Genomic DNA, 20,467 nt, shown 5'->3' with positions numbered 1-20,467 from the left:
GTCCCCTTGGCCGCGATTTGATCCCCCGCTCCCGGGCTGAACAACGCAACGCGAAAGCCACAACGCCACCACGGCGGGTGTCACCTAAATTTAGCCTAGACATACGATGAAATTAAAGGAGTCACTATTGGGGTCCCTATGGGGCTCAGGGGCTCAGGTATGCTCACTTGTCAATTTGCGATTTCCGGTGAAGGAAGATTTTAGGATGAAATTTACGAAAGTTTAGGCCCATAGAAATACACGGGCGCTGGACCGGACCCTCACTCGAAGTCGCAAAAAAAAAGAGAAATTGAATTGGCCAGCGGAAAATTAACGGAAATAAATTGATCAGTTTTATAGTTGTTTTATTGAAAACGGAATATGATGTGTTTTGGGCAGTGCATTTGGTCTCGCGATTGTATACCTTGTCAGAATCGCCAACGTGCCATCTCTATCTCGGCAGAAGTTCTAATCAGCAGCAGCCGCCTCCCCGTGGTGATTCTGCGTAGATGGTAGGGCCCGACTCGAAAAACGGTGTCCCGCACATCTCGGTGCAAGCATGCCCAAGGTTCGATAAGCCATCGCCGAGAGGAATCGACGAGGCGATCAGTAGGACCATCGCAGCAAGCGCATGAGCGTGAGGCGTGGGCCCCGTCTGAGCCAAGGATGATCGGCCAGACGTCGATGGTGAGAACAGGAAGAAGGGAAAGTTAGTTTACTTAGTGTGGTTGGAATTCGTTCTTTGTGCACGTTGTCCATGGTAGATTGTGAGTTAGTTATTCAAGCAACGTTTAATATTTCTTCAACCGTGGCTCTCTGTTTCTGTCGAGGACGACACCGGATTCGAAACCTAGAGTTTGCTGTGTCACTGAATCATTTGTCCGTATTACGTGCTGGCACTGGCTAACTGTGCGGGATGAGAAGGAATAACTAGCGGTGGCTCACAGTGCTCTACTCTATCTCACGCTCAAGTTCTTTCCTAGAACTAATATAAGGATGAACTGACTTGAACTGAAATCGATTGAACCCAATGGTTTATGCTTTAAAAGTCAACACAAATAATAATGGCGAAAATGCTATTGCTGCTCGTGCATCGTAGTCACTCCAGATAGGATTGCTAGCAAACTGTAAAAAAGCAGAAAAAGCTAGGAGGGAGACACAGGCAAAAGTACAGAAAGGGTGTTGGACTAACCAATGTTTCTTTCTGGTGTCTGTTTAGTTTGAAGGCATTCTGCTTGGACACTATGTATCAATTGTAACAAACTACACATATAAATTCAAATTCCAGTTTTTTTTTCCATCAGTTAGAGGCATTGGCGGGTACGACCGAGAAGGAGTGCCGTCCTTACCGCTTCAGTGTAACTGCAAATCCACGTCCCTTGCTTTCTTTGCATTCTAAATCAGCTTCGGAGACGTGAACCTCACAGGCGTCATCGTCGCTCACAAAGACCAGAGACGGAATGTGGTACTTGGCTAGAACAGGCATACAAATCGGCCCTGCACAGAGAAGAGAACTACCTGTAACAGGGACGCAGTAGCAATCGCTATTCAATAGGTAATCAAGCGTACAGATCACTGCAGGCAAAAATATTGCATGAAAAAGTAAAGGATTTGCTTCTACAATAAATTATTCCGGTCCATTGCACATGCAACAGTTTGCAAGTGACTCTGATCTAGCAGTCGAAAATGACGTGTTTCTGGAGACAAAAAAGCCACAGGCCTGTGCGGCACACGCAGCACAGTCACAGCGTCAGCTGAAGGAGGTTCTGTATTGGAGACCGCCGTAAACGGTTCGGATACGGTAGCTGCAAGTAGTAAGTTTATTGTAAGTTGTGTTTTTATTTGCATACGTTTATTCAAACACACTCAGGTGTGCTTTATCGTCCAAAAGTAGTCGAGAAGAGCTTGCAGCGGGTCCACAAAGGTGCATCGATGTTTTTAAATACAAAGTCCAAACAAGACCCGTAGGGCGACGAGCTATATTGTGTATTTGGCACAAATTTTAAGCTGAGGTCTTCGTGCCCCCACTGTGCGAACCAGGCGTTGCAGGGACCCTTTGTGTTTACATTCAAATCACCCGTAAGAGTGGGGGCACACCCTATTGAGGAACGAAGGCATGTGCCAAGTACACAATCTTCCCACGTTGAGCACCTGGAGATACGCACACTAAGGCACCCATAGTACCTTCGGAGTTCCACACTGCGCACACGACGGCAAACAGTACGTCCTGTGGTGTTACAAATTTGAATGGCCGGCACTCATTTCATCGTTCGTATATTGCCACACCCGGTGCCTGGTGCGCAGTTCTATTTGCTGACCCGACACATCTGTCACCAGTGATGTAATAGGGACAGCCCCAAGTAGTGAAGAAGTTAAAGACGGCAGCAGATTCGTGAAAGCATGGTGGGCAGATTGTTCTAGGAAAACTGGCCACCGTGTATACGCAGTGCTTCATGACCTCGAGCGTACCGGAATCTTGGGAGAATGCTAACATAATCCTAATCCATAGGAAAGGGGACGATAAAGTCTTGAAAAATTATAGACCGATCACCTTACTGTCCGTTGCCAACAAAGTATTTACTAAGGTAATCGCAAATAGAATCAGGAACACCTTAGACTTCTGTCAACCAAAGTACCAGGCAGGATTCCGCAAAGACTACTCAACAATAGACCATATGCACACTGTCAATCAGGTGATCGAGAAATGTGAGGAATATAACCAACCGTTATATATAGCTTTCATTGATTACGAGACAGCGTTTGGGAAGAATTAGGGGTAAGAGGTAATGGAGAATACCTTAGTAATTTGCGATTCGCTGATGATATTTCCCTGCTTAGTAACTCAGGGGACCAATTGCAATGCATGTTCACTGATCTGGAGAGGCAAAACAGAAGGGTGGGTCGAAAACTTAATCTGCAGGAAACTAAAGTAATGTTTAACAGTCTCGGTAGAGAACAGCAGTTTGCCATGGGTAGCGAGATACTGGAAGTGGTAAGGGAATACATCTACTTAAGGCAGGTAGTGACCGCAGATCCGGATCATGAGATTGAAAGAATCAGAATAAGAATGGGCTGGGGGGCGTTTGCCAGCAATTTTCAGATCATAAACAGCAGGTTGCCATTATCCCTCAAGAGAAAAGTGTATAACAGCTGTGTCTTACCAGTACTCAAGTACGGAGCAGAAACCTGGAGGCTTACGAAAAGGGTTCTGCTTAAATTTAGGACCACGCAACGAGCTATGGAAAGAAGAATGATGGGTCTAACATTAAGGGATAAGAAAAGGGCAGATTGGGTGAGGGAACAAGCGCGAGTTCATGACATCTTAGTTGAAATCAAGAAATGCAAATGGGCATAGGCAGGACATGTAATGAGAAGGGAAGATAACCGATGGTCATTAAGGGTTACGGACTGGATTCCAGGGGAAGGGAAGCGTAGCAGGGGGCGGCAGAAAGTTGGGTGTGTGGATGAGAATAAGAAGTTTGCAGGGACGACATGGCCAGAATTAGTACATGACTGGGGTAGTTGGAGAAGTATGGGAGAGGCCTTTGCCCTGCAGTCGGCGTAACCAGGCTGTTCATGGTGATGATAAGGACGGACACTCGCAATATATGTGGTGGTGCGTGACAGCAAGCCTCTGTGCAGCCAGACAAAGTCCGTTGGGAGAGCAGATGGTAGATCGGTGGGGCTGATCGAGTAGTGCAAAGCAGCTTTGCATGATTGTATTAAGGCGATGTTGTTCGAGCCTGCGGAATTTGTCACGCAGTGCCAGATCTATGTTTTGGCGGCGCGGTAGAACGTGAAATCATCTTCAGCGTTGGTGATGTAAAGGCCATCATGTGAAGTAGCTCGCTTCAGTGCCGCGTACACAAGTTTCTGGGGGTGAAATTTGTTGTATTCGTTAAAAAATGCTAGTATATGTGCCACCCTGAGACTTATGAATCGTTATTGCACTAACGTGCACCACGGGAAACTATGCGGTGACATGTGGCGTAAACCTTACCGCCGTAGGTTGTGGTCACCGTGTGTGGTTCAATTGGTACCCACCCGGTGAAGACCGCGCTCCCGAGTACACTGCGCAATGGTGCCGCCTTTAGCCACGCAAGTCTTTCCGTCGCACCACAGTAAAACCTGGGCTTTTTCCGAGTCCCGACCCGTCTAGATCAGCGTGAGCGAGGCTCGCAGCGGCGCCTTTGACCACAGCGTCCACTGCATATATATTACATCGATGTTGATGGTTCTCATATACGGCGTAGCTCCCTGGCCTCACTTCCGGCTGCTCGCACGCGAGGCTCTGCGCGGGAAAGTACTGGGGCCTCGTTTTTTGCCCACTCGCCCGTAAAGTTCTACGGGGCGATGTTCCTGTTCTTTGTTTTCTGCTGCACGCACACGGGGGTATTCACGCCGAAGCTGCCGCGCCGAATTCTCGGCTGAGCGGGTATGAAGCTGCTCAGACGGGAGCTGTCGTGCCTGATTTTCGGCAGCACGCACTTGAGCCTCCTCGCAGCGATGTCTTTCTGCATCGCCTTCTCGAGAACGATCTAAACTGTCCGCGTGGCGTCGACGGCTACCTGCCGCTTGTGCTGCTCTCTGCAGACTGGCGCGCTGAGCCTGACGTTGCCTGGCTGTAACAGCGAGCGCAGGTCTACGGCTGACTTCGTCAGCAGCAGTTCATACCTTGCAACGAGGCGCGTTCCGAAGGGAAAACAGGTAGCGAGACTACGCGGTCATATGTAGCGTTCCTTGATACGTGTCATCATGAGATGTAAGCACTAGTCTCTTCTAAACACCGATATGTGTCCTTTTCGTCATTGTCCTTATCGCACTACAGAGGCGGCGTTTCCTGCGCTTCAAAGGATGCACCGCCCCAATGTGAAAGGCAACGTGTGCATGCAAGAAACAATAAACACGAATCACTCGGGTAAGTACGACTGTATACTCGCCAAAATATGTGACTTCAATGCAGACTGGGCACGTATCGACGTTTCGCGGAGCGCCGGCAGCACGGCATGGCTTTTCGCGCGCTAGGCGATAGTTGCGACGGATATAAAGCAATGGCGTTGGCGCCGGCGGCAGACGACATCGCTAAGCGAAACGGCTAATTGAATGCGCCCGTCCGAGCTATCACCGTAAAAAAACGTGCAGATCCCTCGCGCTGTGGGAATCAACGTTATGCAAAGCATTTTGCCAGCAGCTCTCTATGCAGCATTGCTTGGGCTTCCGGAAAGCGTTATCAGGTATCACCAATGTGCATGTGTAAATCAAGTATTTGTTTGTGTGATGCGAGTAATGAGAACTAGAATTAAGTTCGAGGGCACGTATGTGACGACAGCAGCAAGCGGAGGACGACGATAAGAACGATTGCATGATTTTTACGAGCGATCAAATGCATGTTAACAAGTGGCATAGAATTGCGAGATGGTTGAAAAATACAGAAGCTGAATACTCATTGATGGCAGTATGTGTTATAACTGGTAGGACACAAACGTGGGAATTTACGGCGATACTGTTGCGCAGCCGAATAAAGCCTCTGTCTACTGATAGCCATTTGGACGAGTTGCCTACTGCATCTGGTTGCTTTGCGTTGACGTGATGGCGCTGTCATAGCGGAATTAGAGGTAGCATTAGCGTACACGGATATGATGTGCACCAGGAAAAAGCAGGGAGGGAGGGTATTCTCTAAATGTCCTACCTAGTGTATTTATCGATTCTGCCTGCTGCTTAAGTTCCGTTTGGCTGTGTTCAGGTACACACAGAGACAGCGATGCCTGTCAGCACGTCAACAGCAGAAGAAATGAACACGTTGACTAAATGGATCATTGCATTTCATTATTGAAAAAAAATGAATAAGCCCATGTCATCACTCAGGCAATTGAGAAATCGGATAATGAAAATGCATTTTATTCAGTAGCGCTACCAACAGTCATGAAGGCATTGAGTAATCAAGGAGTACAGATGGCATACGGGAGTATCTTGGGGAAAATGTACGAAAATTCCATAGCTACTTCCGAAAAGGGGTGAGCGTCCAGGCAGTCAACACTAGACTTATGTGTTCTTCGCTCGGCCGCATATTGATGGCACATGCAAAGTACGTGAGTGATTGCCTAGGTAGTGGGGCAGACGGAAAAGTGGGGGCGCCGTTCTTGGCCAATCTTGTGATGATATGGGTGAGTGTACGCCACACCGAGCCGTAATCGACGCATGAGTGTTTCTTTGCCTCTCCGCAACCGAAGTTTTGTATTTCGCGGCGTTTCGCGGCATTTCGTGGCACCTACAAATATTGACACGTGTACTTATCTTTATCGGGCGACCACATTTCGCCGCTTAACAATTGTAATCGCACAGCGAGGGACGCATACGACGTTTCCGGAAAGTTATCGATGCTTCTACCCGGCTGTCTGTTGTCGCCGAACCTTGTGTTATCTGATTTCATCGCGTAACGCTAATGGTGTAGAACTCTGTGGAAGGCACGTGGGTCCAAACGATTAGTCTGGAACATTCGACGACTGCTCTATAAAAGCCGACGCGCATGACCCGCTGATAAGATTTTCGACAATCGCCGACCGTGTTCGCCGCTATCGTTGTGCCTTAAGTGTTGCCTGTATTGTGGGCACAGGTTCGCCCAATGAAAGCTAGTTTTGTCTTTCACAGTACTGCTACTGTGTTCTTTAACGTCACTACCACGTGACATCTGGTGGAGGTGCGGGCACGACAATCCAGGGCACGACAAACAAGGGCACGACAATCGCATATATCGAGGAAATTGTGGAAACCAGCGATGCCTTTGTCCTCTCGGATTCAGCCGCATCTACCCCGATGAGCATAGTCTCCGAACCAGACTTCGACGTGAATCCACGTCTTCCTATGAGTAAGCAGCAAAAGATCAGAAGTCTTCTCCGACGATACAAAGACTGCTTTTCGACGTCATCGAGGATTCGACAAACACCAGTTGCAAAGCATCGCATAGTAACCGAAGCGAGCGCTCGACCATTCCGCCAGAGCCCTTACTGAGTTTCGACGCGAGAACGTGAAGCTATTAGGCAACAAGTCGACGAAATGCTGCGCGACGACATCATCCAGCCGTCGAAAAGCCCGTGGGCCTCTCCTGTAGTCCTGGTAAAGAAAAAGGATGGAAACCTACGCTTCTGCGTCGATTATCGTCGACTGAACAAGATCATGAAGAAGGATGTGTACCCCCTTCCACGGATAGACGACGCATTGGATCGGCTCTGCAACGCTAAATACTTTTTGTCGATGGACCACAAGTCTGGCTACTGGCAAATAGAAGTCGACGAGCGAGATCGCGAAAAGACTGCCTTCATCACGCCAGACGGCCTCTACGAGTTCAAGGTCATGCCATTCGGACTGTGCTCGGCGCCTGCAACGTTTCAGCGCGTCATGGACACGGTGTTAGCCGGACTGAAGTGGCAGACGTGCCTTGTTTACCTGGATGACGTCGTTGTCCTCGCCGAAAATTTCGACGATCACCTTAGGCGACTTGCGACAGTGTTAGAAGTCATCAGGGCTCACTGAAGCGAGAAAAGTGCCGTTTCGCTTACGATGAGCTTTTGTTCCTAGGCCACGTGATCAGCAAATCAGGAGTACGCCCCGACCCACAGAAGACAGCTGCCATCGCAAAGTTCCCGCAGCCAACCGACAAGAAGGCAGTGCGCAGATTTCTTGGCATGTGTGCCTACTATAGGCGCTTTGTCAAGGACTTTTCACGCATCGCGGAGCCGCTAACACATCTGACCAAATGTGATGTCGCGTTCAAGTGGGAAACGCCGCAGGCCAAGGCATTTCAAGAACTCAAACGACGCATGCAGACGCCGCCAGTACTTGCACAATTGGACGAGGACGCCGATACCGAAATCCACACTGACGCCAGTAGCCTAGGCCTCGGTGCCGTCCTAGTCCACAGGAAAGAAGGACTTGAAAGGGTGATATCGTATGCTAGCCGGTCGCTGTCAAAAGCGGAAAGCAACTATTCTACGACTGAAAAGGAATGCCTCGCCATCATTTGGGCTACAGCTAAATTCCGCCCTTACCTCTATGGCAGGCCATTCAAAGTCGTCAGTGACCATCACGCATTGTGATGGCTAGCTAACTTAAAGGACCCTTCAGGACGGCTGGCGCGGTGGAGCCTCAGACTACAAGAATATGACGTCACGGTAATATACAAGTCCGGAAGAAAACACTCCTACGCCGACTGCTTATCGCGCGCCCCCATCGATCCTCCGCCGCAAGACGACGAGGACGACGACGCCTTCCTTGGGATAATAAGCGCGGAAGACTTCACTAAACAGCAACGAGCCGACCCGGAGCTAAAAGGCCTCGTCGAGTTTTTGGAAGGGAACACCGACATTGTCCCTAGGGCATTTAGGCGCGCGTTGTCTTCGTTCTCTCTACAAAACAACCTGCTCGTGAAGAAGAACTTCTCACCAGTCCGCGCCAGCTACCTTCTTGTTGTACCGTCAGCGCTGCGTCCAGAAATACTGCATGCCCTACACGACGATCCAACCGCTCGGCACCGCGGATTCCCCCGGACGCTGTCGAGAATACAGGAAAGGTATTACTGGCCGCATCTGACCGCCGACGTCGCCCGTTACGTCAAGACATGCCGAGACTGTCAACGACGCAAGACACCGCCGACAAGGCCAGCAGGATTACTACAGCCGATCGAACCACCTCGCTGACCCTTCCAGCAGATTGGGATGGATTTGTTGGGGCCGTTTCCGATATCAACATCCGGGAATAAGTGGATCGTCGTGGCGACCGACTATCTCACCCGTTTTCCTGAAACTAAAGCTCTACCAAAAGGCAGCGCAGCCGAAGTGGCGAAATTTTTCGTCGAGAACATCCTGCGGCGACATGGTGCCCCAGAAGTCCTCATCACCGACAGAGGAACGGCTTTTATAGCAGAGCTCACCCAAGCCATTCTGCAGTAGAGCCAGACAAGCCACAGGAGGACAACTGCCTACCATCCGCAGATGAATGGTCTCACGGAGCGCCTCAACAAGGCCCTCGCCGACATGCTAGCAATGTACGTCGACGTCGAACACAAGACGTGGGACGCAGTCCTGCCGTACGTAACCTTTGCGTACAACACGGCGGTGCAAGAAACAACACAGATCACGCCGTTTAATCTGGTTTATGGCAGGAACCCGACGACGACGCTTGACGGCATGCTGCCGCACGTAACTGATGAAGAGAATGTTGACGTCGCTAGCTATCTCCAGTGCGCCGAAAAAGCCCGACAGCTCGCCCGCTTGCTAATCAAGGGCCAGCAGAGGACCGACAGCCGACACTACAACTTCCGACGACGCTTCGTCGAATACCAGCCTGGCGACCGTGTTTGGGTCTGGACCCCGATACGCCGACGAGGACTCAGTGAGAAACTACTCCGACGCTATTTCGGACCCTAAAAGGTCATCCGACGTATTGGCGCACTGGACTATGACGTCGTGCCAGACGGCATTTCGCATTCACAGCGGCGCCGCGCATGATCTGAAGTGGTTCACGTGGTGCCCCTTAAACCCTTTTACGGACGCTGACGAACTTCGTCATTTTTGTTCTTTTCTTTGCTACGAGTGCTTTTGTTTACTACCGTCGTTTGTTTGCAGCATCGGGTCGATGCTTTTTAAGAGGGTGGTATTGACACGTGTACTTATCTTTATCGGGCGACCACGTTTCACCGCTTAAAAATTGTAATCGCACAGCGAGGGACGCTAACGACGTTTCTGGAAAGTTATCGATGCTTCTACCTGGCTGTCTGTTGTCGCCGAACCTTGTGTTATCTGATTTCATCGCGTAACGCGAATGGTGTAGAACTTTGTGGAAGGCACGCGGGTCCAAACGATTAGTCTGGAACATTCGACGACTGCTCTATAAAAGCCGACGCGCTTGACCCGGTGATCAGATATTCGACGATCGCCGACTTTGTTCGCCGCTATCGTTGTGCCTTAAGTGTAGCCTGTTTTGCGGGCACAGGTTCGCCCAATAAAAGCTAATTTTGTCTTTCACAGTACTGGTACTGTGTTCTTTAACGTCACTACCACGTGACAATATTTTATTCTGCAGTTCAGGAATAGTTAAAGTACACCAGACATACAAATATACGTTAGGCAGAAAATTCAAATTACAAACTCAGTATAATATGACACATCTGCGGGTCTTTGCCAATTTAACAATTAGGCATTTAATTTGTCCGACGCATCATGGAAAAAATTGGGAACTAGATACAGTACGATTAAACTCCGGAAAAGAGCGCTTTGTCTTACACTCTTCACTCCCTTCTGAATCACTATGCCCTAAACAAATTTGACTTCTCCGATTTTTCATATCAGGATATGCGCAAGTTATTAACAGTGATGTATATTTCTGACATTTCTACCATTTAATGTTTGTTTTTATTGCAAACCTTGTGTCATTTATCAAATCCATAATCGTATTGAATTATTTCATTGGGTTGCATGGAACTGTTTGTAACAAGTTGATTTCTATACTGTTTCTTGTTATTGTATTTTCAGTGTACTTATTCTAGATATTTGTAATTTGATAGCATTTCAGGTATTCATTTTTTTCTAAGGAACTGTTTTGTATTTGCTTTTGCGACCATTCTAAACAGTGCTTTAACATTTCTCTTTTAACTTTACATTTCCATACCTTAGTGTGTGCCCTATAGTACTACGCGGTCTGTTAAGTTTCAATTCTTTATTTATTTTACGGTAGTGCTGTTACTGCTCCGAATTTTTTCTATGGGGCTGTGACCTATTCAAGCTGTTCTGACAAACAGCTTTCTGTCACACTCATTTTTTCCGTATATTTGACACAATGAAAATAAACTTGATTGATTGATTTAAGTGGAAGCCGGAATCGCAACCCAGCGTCAATTCTAAGGAGGCGCAGTTGCTGACGTTCGGAGATGTCCCGTTGTCACACCAAAGGAGTTTTGCTGCCGTTATGAAGCAAGCCGTTGATGCCATACTGAGCAAAATTAAGTTTTACAATCTTCCCACCAGTGTGCGCCATTTTCCATTCATTCGGCGTCTGCCTGTTCATTTCCAGCTATTCCACAATGGTTAGGAATCCACTGCAACAGGATGGTATGCCCGCATTCAGACGCCTCACCAAGCAGAGACACGATATCATACACCAAATGACTGTATGTGGTTGTGTGATTCATATAATTGCTGATGAGTGGCAGTGCTGGTTTTGAGTCAAAGAACAATGTCCATTTCTCGAGGATTTGTTGCAGTATGGAACGTACAGCTTCTCGAACTCCGGTCAACTCAGCTGCTGTAGACGAAGTTCTGTGTCCTACCTTGAACCACTGCGCGTTCCCCTTCCCAGGTACCGTGTAAGCTGCCGCGGAAGAGGTCTCTGTCACCGAACCATATGCAAAAGCATGTTCGGTATATCCCTACATGTTTCCACACCTTTATGGTGCCTGCACAGACCTGAAGTACGCCTCACCATCCCAGGAATCGCTAAAAAGGCTAACATGCCGTCGTTTGCCCTGAAGCAGGCCACATTACAACTTATACATGAGGTGCACAGCAGCCGCGTGCACGTTTACACCGATGGCTCAGTCACATCTGCAAGTTCAGCTGCTGCTGTGGTGATACCAATAAGATCCATCGAAATACAGCTAAAAACGTCGCATGTATCATCAACGACAGCTGCTGAACTGGTAGCCTTGCGTGCGGCTCTCCATTTCATTCAGGAGGAACCACCGCATGCATGGTCAGTCTTCTGTGATTCCAAGGCAGCCCTACAGAGTGTACTCTCAGCACTGCGCCATGGATCACATGAACAGCTCGTCGCAGAGATCAGAGAAGTACACCATCGCATAGTTGACGAAGGACACTATATCATATATCAGTGGTTGCCTAGTCACTGTGGTATACACGGCAATGATCGAGCAGACGCAGCTGCCCGATCTGCCCATGACGGCGTCAGGTGCGTTGCCATTCCTCTTTCGAGAGCCGACGCAGCGAAAAAACTTGCCGTACTGGCAAACGACCTGACATTAGCTCAGTGGAATTCATCCGAATTCACAAGTGCACGACTTCATACCCTGGACCCTACTTTACAACTCCGTATTCCGCCCGAGCTTCCACGACGCGACTGTACCGTTCTAGTTCGTCTATGGCTTGTAGCAGCATTTTCAAATGCGTACTCCTTTCTTATCGGAATGTCCGACAACCGACTTTGTGACTTCTGCGGGTGCAATGAAACAATCGCGCACCTTCTTTGTGAGTGCTCTCGCTTCAACCTGCAAAGAGCAGTCCTCTCAGCCACCCTAGACAAACTGGACAAGCGCCCACTGTCAGAAAACAAGATCCTTGGACACTGGCCTACGCGAACATCAGCGCGATCGGCTATGAAGGCGCTGCTGCGGTATTTAAAAGACACTGGACTTTCTGCCAGATTGTGACTTCACTGTGTGACTCAGGATTGTACGGTGCACTGCATCACAGTAGGAACGCCTTTGCGGGCTGCGTAACAGTGCCCACAGAAACAGTTTGTGTGTACGTGCGTGTGTGTGTAGTTTTTTTTTAAATCCTTCTCCCTCCCACCTATCGCTTCCCCTTTCCCCTCCCCCAGTACAGGGTAGCCAACCGGAGATAATCTCTGGTTAACCTCCCTGTCTTTCCTTTGCCTTTCTCTCTCTCTCTCTCTCCCTACATGTAGGCAATGTAGGATAATGCGAAATGCTTGAGCCCACCAGGCGGCATTTTCGGCTTCTTCGTTATTCTAGTGATTGAGTCTCTTGTTGGCTTTTCCATCATCCAGAATGGAACTTCTGGTATGGCATGAGGTTCGAAGTCCGACTGCAATAAGTACTGCTGTGACAACACGGCTTCTGAGTAGGCGGCGACAGGCCGTATGCTTGTGACATTCGTCAGTGGATGACTCGTGTGTCTAGTCAGTAGCCTTAGATTCACTCGCAATGGCTCATGCTGCAGATAAACTCAAACTGGGAACGCGCGTGCCTCTGCACTACTGCCCCAAGTAGACGCACATCATGGTAGTCCTACGCAAACTCTCAGTGCCCGAGCCTGAACACTTTCAAATGTGCGTACGGCAGATGTACTAATCCGAGAATGTACAGGCGCACTGTTGCGCAGGTAGCCAATAAAATGTGCCTCTTCGGAACTCTTCGCAGTTCTCGTCCGCAGCCCACCACGTACGGTCGCCGAGTTCAGATGCGAAGCAACGACCATCGAAAAGACGCTGGAACAGCAGGCTCGGCAATACAACCATGAGGCAAGCTGCGCACCTGCCCATGTCTTCCCTGGAGGCCTGCCAAGTGACCTGGAAGCCTTGCGGGAGCTCGTCCGGTCAGTGATCAGCGAAGAGCTCAACAAGTTGCAGACACCTCAGGCTCCAACTGCACTATCTGTCGTCGACGTTGTCCGGGACGAACTGAGGAACGTCATACGGGATCAAGAGCGTGAGCCACAGCCGACGCGGCACACCCCAACGTACGCCGACGTACTCAGGCAACCCACGGTACACAGTAGCGGAGCTGTTGCGACGACCGTTCCCTACCCGCCGACAGTACGCAGTGCACTTCGTCTACTGGAACCACCGGCTACCTATCAGCCTTCAGCACGTAGTGCACCTCGTTTTGTGGAACAAAGGCCCCGGAAAAGTGACGTCTGGCATGACCAAGAGCGCGGGCCGCTGTGTTTTCTCTGCGGAGATGTGGGTCACCAGTATAGGTTCTGCCCGTACCGTCAAGCTGGAATAAGGCATTTCCCCTTAAGTGCACCATGCCCCCGAAACAGTGAACGGCCAACAGAGATCGAAGAATACTTATCCACGCGCCAAAGCCCCACTGCTGCTCGCCAACATCAACCACGGGCACCGTCGCCCATGCGCTACCGCTCACCTAGCCAACGCGCGGGTTCAAGATTGCCTAGGCGTCGTTCACCAAACCCACACCAGGAAAACGGAAGCAAGCGACCTGTGGAGGTGAGGCCGCCGATTACCAGAGTTACGAAGATCCTCCAACTCGGTTCCAGTGCGATAACGCGATAATTCTAGTAAACAGGTGCAGGAAAGAAATGATTAAATCAGACTTGCGGCTGCTAATAGATGGATGCTAGCTGAATGCCTTAGTCGAGACCGGCGCTGATTATTCGGTAATAAGCTTCAAGATGGCGAAACACCTGAAAAACGTAGACGCAGTGGACTGGAGCGCAGATACGCACAGCAGGCGGTCATCTTACTACGCCCATTGGCCGATGCACCGCAAGACTTACGATAAAAGGCTTCACTTAAATCTCTCACTTTATTGTACTGCCAGAATGTTCACGGGAACTTATATTGGGAATGGATTTTCTACAAGCTAGCGGGGCCATAATTAACCTACGTAGGTCCAGTGTGTCTTTCTCGACAAAACAAGCTATACCTGTGGAAGCATCGGAGGACCGACGTCTTGCTGCACTGCGCGTCGTTGATGTAACTGCCGCCACGCTGCAGTGTAATGGTTGTTGTGGAGAATCAAACATTTTGCATAGCGGATGGAAACATAGAGCTCCTCCTCAACAAAGGTATTTGCGTGGCTCGGGGGCTTGTTCACTTAAGCGATGGCCGCGAAGATGTCGCCCTTGCGAATTTCGGAAACGAATTCCAACACATCGCAAAAGGAACATCTATTGCCTATTTCCACGAGTTCTGTGTAGCGACCGAATTATGCAGCATAACGACAACTTCCGCTGCCCTACGAGGGATCTGCAGTGTCGACAGATCAATTACCGTCAACCCGAGACGCGCGGAAGCCCAAAAGAAACAGGTATATGACCTGATCAAGGATTTTTCCGACTGCTTCTCCACTTCCTCGAAGGTACGGCGCACGTCTGTTGCAAAGCACAGGATTATAACAGAGGACGCCACCAGACCGGTATGCCAGCACCCGTATCGAGTTTCACCAAAAGAAAGGGAGATCATCAAGAAGCAAGTAGAGGAGATCCTTTCATATGACGGTATTCAGCCTTCCACCAGTCCATGGGCGTCTCCCGTAGTGCTCGTTAAGAAAAAAGATAACACACTTCGATTCTGCGTCGACTACGGTAAATTGAACGGCGTAACAAACCGGGATGTAACCCCCTTCAGCATATCGATGATACGTTAGATCGGCTGCGATGTGCAAAGTTCTTCTCCTCCCTGGATCTCAAGTGTGGATATTGGCAAATAGAGGTGGATGAGCGGGACCGTGAAAAGACAGCATTCTTAACCCCTGATGGCCTCTACGAATTTATAGCGCTTCCATTCAGCCTCTGTTCCGCGCCCGCAACGTTCCAGAGAATGATGGATTCTGTGCTCGCAGGATTGAAATGGCAGTCATGCTTAGTGTATTTGGATGATGTGGTCGTATTTTGCGCCACATTTGACCAACATCTAGAGCGCCTGCGACTAGTATTAGAAGCCATTCACGCAGCAGACTTGACAATTAAGCCGGAAAAATGTCAATTCGGTTTCGATGAACTTCAGTATCTCGGACACGTCATCAGTGCTGAAGGCGTTCGGCCAGATCCCGAAAAGACAGCAGCTGTTGCGAGGTTCCCGACACCCACAGACAAAAAGTCTGTGCGAAGTTTCTTGGGTTTACGCGCATACTAGAGATGATTTGTGGAAAATTTTTCAAAGATTCCTGAGCCCCTAACGATACTAACAAAAGGAGATCAACCTTTCATGTGGAAAAGAGAACAACAAGACGCCTTTGACGAGTTAAGGAAACGCCTGCAAGCTTCTCCAATCCTTGCCCATTTTAATCCTTTAATCCTCCAATCCTTGCCCATACAAGTGCAGTGGAATAACGGCTAGGAGAAAGTAATTGCTTATGCCAGCCGTAAGCTCTCGAAAGCAGAGCCAAACTACTCCACAACCGAGAAAGAATGTCTTGCAATCATTTGGGCAATGTGTAAATTTCGGCCCTACCTCTATGGTAGACCATTCAGTGCAGTCAGTGATCACCATTCGCTTTGCTGGCTGGCGAATCTCAAGGATCCATCGGGACGACTAGCAAGATGGAGCCTTAGGCTTTAAGAGTATGACATTACTGTTGTATACCGTTCCGGGAGGAAACACAGCGATGCCGACTGTTTGTCACGCGCACCCGTCGAGACAACTGTGTCAGAAGTAGAAGAGTTCCTGTTCCTTGGCATTGTTGACGCGTCACGAATTGCTCAACAACAACGAGATGACCCGGAATTGCTTCCACTTATGCAGCGCGTCGAGCGGCTCGACGTACAAATCCCGCGTATTTTCTGTAGAGGGCTATCCTCGTTCTGTCTACGAGGAAGTGTCCTCTACAAGAGAAACTTCGATAACAGCGAGACAAAGTTTTTACTTGTCGTTTTACTTTAATCGTCTTCCGTTTCTCTACCACGGTTGCGCTTTAAAACCATGGCGCTGCAATTTTGCTTTCCTTTCCTTCCTTCTTCTCCGCCCTTAAACTGGCTCTCTTAACTACTACACCCAGAGACAAAGAAACAACGCGCGCTTAGACTCGATAGATTAGATGAATATTTACCATTATTATTAGGGTTATAATTATATTCGAGTGCTGATTGCCGTGTTATAGTTTGTTAACGAAGCTTTCCACTCAATTCTAAATATTTTAAGGCGGTTTTCCAAGTCTCTAAAGCCGCTAGAGTTAGCTCTTCTCCTCGGGTGGCCATTTTCCCATGACAGTATGCCCTCCAACTACAAAAAGCGACTATCGCGGACAACATCAGTCCCTTTCCACGTGAGTATGAGGCTCGGAGCAGGAGCTATGGCGCTTGAAAGTAAAGTGGGGCCTGACGAACCAACCGACTGAGCTATCTTTCAGGGCAACATCCAAGGGTTACGAGTTCAAATCACCTGTTATGTTCCTTTTTTTCTCCCCCCCTTTTTTCTTTGTTTGTTTCTTTTTAATGTCTTTTCCTTAATTTTATCACTGTGCGGGAATGAATGAATGAAACTTTATTGTTCCACCGTGCTGGGGTGCCCGCCTTTTAACCTACAGGTAGGTAGGGGAGGAGGACGAAGCAGTCCCCGCGCGTTGAGGACGGTGAGTCTTCACGGCCTCAACGGCCAGGCGGATTGCTCGACGCTGTGCGTCTTCAGCCTCGCTCAGGAGCAAGGCCTCCCAGGCTTCTCTACTGACAATGTTTTCCTTGGCCCCTGGGGAGCCAGCACACTCCCATATTATATGGTCTAGCGTACCTTTTTGCTTACAAATTTTGCAGAGGGCGTCGTTATAGTCCTTCGTCTGTGTTAAGTAGATCCAATGTGGTGATGTGTAATTGTTTCCCTGGAGGCGTCGCCAAATGCGAGCGTCCTCCAGAGAGAGAGACCGATGCGGAGGCGGAAAGATTCTTCTTTCGGCTTTGTAGTGATCGACAATTTCCCTGTACGTGATCAGGCTAACTTTTATCCCTGGAACTGGCTGCTCTAGAGTTGCCCGGTGGTAGAGTGCTCGGGCGAGCTCATGAGCGGCTTCGTTGCCTGGGACTTCTTCATGGGCTGGTACCCAAATAAAAGTTATGTCCCTCCTGGGAGGGTTTTTGAGTAGAATTTGGAGGGCTTCTTCCGAGATTCTCCCTTTGTTAAAATTTCGGATAGCTAATTTGTTATCGCATAATATTACTCCCGCTTTTGTTCCCGCACAAGCGAGCGCTACTGCAACCTCCTCGGCTGTACAGGCGTCCCTCGTGCACGTGGAGCACGCTATTTTAACGCACCCGTCGCCATCAACCCCCGTCGATACCGCAGCCCCGTCTCTGCCGCAAGCGGCGTCCACGTACGCTACGTTATGCGCCGGTGTGTCTAAAAGTTTATTTACTAGAGCCTTAGCCCTGTGAGCTCTCCTCTCTTTGTTGTAGATAGGATGCATATTTTTAGGTAGGGGCGCGATTCGGAAGCGCTTACGCACGTCCAACGGAATGTCTTTCTTGTCAGTCGGGGCACCCCTGTCACATTGAATTCCTACCCATTCCATGATTTCTCTCCCTGTTTTAGACTGGCCTAATCTTTCCAACTGAGACACTCGTAGTGCCTCAGTGAGTTCAACTAGCGTGTTGTGTACCCCCATTTTGAAGATGAGGTCTGTCGAGGTCGAGTGTGGGAGCCCTAGGGCTCTCTTAACACTCTTCCTAATGATCGCACCTATTTTATCCTTTTCTTCTCGTCTAAACACAAGATACGGTGTGGCATACGCTATACGGCTGGTAATGAAGGCTTGCATGAGTCTGAGGAGGCTGTTCTCTTTGAGGCCCCTGCCTTTGAGTGAAATTCTCCTAAAGATCCCCGTTACCTGCGCCGCGTATCCTTCTAGCTTTTTGATTGTCGTGAGCTTGCATCCATTTCTCTGGATATACATGCCCAGAATTATTATTTCCTCCACCTTGGGAACCTCATTTCCGTTTACGAAAACAGTGATGGGTCTGCTGCTTCCAGCGTGTCTCCTTTGATGTTTTGGCTCAATGATTAACAGCTCCGATTTCTGTGGCGAGCACCCCCAGCCTCTGCTGGCCGCGTACTCTTCCACCATATTCCTCCACTACGGCGTGCCTCATAGTCAGAAAGCGGTTTTGTCACGTAAGACCCCTTAATTTAATTTTTTTATAACTCCTGCGGGGACGGTAGAGTATCCGTCTCCCGTGCAAGAGGACCGTGGTTCAAATCCCGGTGCAGCGCAATTCTCCACCGGAAAATACAAAAAAAACCGTGTGTTGAAAAAATTGCACAAACAGGCCTGGAGTGCGGCCAGATCCCGGTGACCAGAACCGGTAACGCACTCTCTCACCAGAGCAGGATTGGCCACCCTGGTGCAGTACCTGGCCACAACCTCCTATATGAATACAACAATCAAACCCCGGCCCTCAGTCCCCAGCAGCCGCGAAGCAACTCACCACGGCGGCGGTCAGATCTCTGACGCTGCAGAGAGTGCTTAGAATACCTGGCTCCGGACAGGCCGCCATTGGAATCTGAACCCGGCAACGATAATAGGGTTCAGTGAGGTTAGGAGCACAAAAGAAGCATATACAGTGGTAAAAAGCGGGCACGTACTATGCTACCGGGGCCTAGCGGAAGGACGAGAACTAGGAGTCAGATTCCTGATTAATAAGGAAATAGCTGGTAACATACAGGAATTCTATAGCATTACCGAGAGGGTGGCAGGTCTTGTTGTAAAACTTAATAAGAGGTACAAATTGAAGGTGACACAAGTCTATGCCCCTACATGCAGTCATGACGACCAGGAAGTCGAAAGCTTTTATGAAGACGTGGAATCGGCGATGGGTAAAGTCAAAGCAAAATACACTATACTGATGGGCGACTTCAATGCCAGGGTAGGCAAGAAGCAGGCTGGAGACAAGTCCGTAGGGGAATATGGCATAGACTCTAGGAATAGCAGAGGAGAGTTTTTAGTAGAGTTTGCAGAACAGAATAATATGCGGATAATGAATACCCTTTTCCGCAAGCGGGTTAGTGGAAAGTGGACGTGGAGGAGCCCGAATGGTGAGACTAGAAATGGCATCATACAACCCTGGCGAACCCTGGCATCATACAAGATGTAGACGTGCTGGGTAAGGTACGCTGCAGCGACCATAGGATGGTAAGAACTCGAATTAGGCTAGACTTTAGGAGGGAACTGAAGAAACCGATACACAAGAAGCCAATCAATGAGTTAGCGGTAAGAGGGAAACTAGAGGAATTCCGGATCAAGCTACAGAACAGGTATTCGGCTTTAACTCAGGAAGAGGACCTTAGTGTTGAAGCAATGAACGACAATCTCATGGGCATCATTAAGGAGTGCGCAATAGAAGTCGATGGTAACGCCGTTAGACAGTAAACCAGTAAGCTATCGCAGGAGACGAAAGATCTGATCAAGAAACCCCTTGTATGAAAGCCTCTTACCCTGCAGCTAGAATAGAACTGGCAGAACTTTTTAAGTTAATCAACAAGCGTAACACAGCGGACATCAGGAACTATAATACGTATACAATTGAACAGGCTCTCAGGAACGGAGGAAGCCTAAAAACAGCGAAGAAAAAACTAGGAATAGGCAAGAATCAGCTGTGTGCGTTAAGAGACAAAGCCGGCAATATCGTTACTAATACGGATGAGATAGTTCAAGTGGCTGAGGAGTTTTATGAGGATTTATACAGTACCAGTGGCACCCACTATGATAATAGAAGAGAGAATAGCCTGGAGGAATTCGAAATCCCACAGGTAACGCCAGAAGAAGTAAAGAAAGCCTTAGGAGCTATGCAAAGGGGGAAGGCAGCTGGGGAGGATCAGGTAACAGCAGATTTTTTGAAGGATGGTGGTCAGATTGTTCTAGAGAAACTGGCCACCCTGTATACGCAATGCCTCATAACCTCCAGCGTACCGGAATCTTGGAAGAACGCTAACATAATCCTAATCCATAAGAAAGGGGACGCCAAAGACTTGAAAAATTATAGACCGATCAGCTTACTGTCCGTTGCCT

At 49.0% G+C, this 20,467-nt stretch overlaps 1 protein-coding gene across 1 annotated transcript in view; it reads right to left on the bottom strand.

The window, feature by feature from the left end:
• LOC135908708 (uncharacterized) overlaps window positions 1–20,467 on the bottom strand; it is an 834,911-nt gene that overhangs the window by 532,976 nt on the left and 281,468 nt on the right. Inside the window, exon 10 of the mRNA XM_070536550.1 lies at window positions 1,329–1,476. Coding sequence (XP_070392651.1) covers window positions 1,329–1,476 — 148 coding nt within the window. The remainder of the gene's footprint in view (window positions 1–1,328; window positions 1,477–20,467) is intronic.

This window comes from Dermacentor albipictus, chromosome 3 (genome assembly GCF_038994185.2).
Source record: "Dermacentor albipictus isolate Rhodes 1998 colony chromosome 3, USDA_Dalb.pri_finalv2, whole genome shotgun sequence".
In the NCBI taxonomy this organism is placed as follows: Eukaryota; Metazoa; Arthropoda; class Arachnida; order Ixodida; family Ixodidae; genus Dermacentor; species Dermacentor albipictus.
This window is presented reverse-complemented; position numbering and strand designations above follow the sequence as displayed.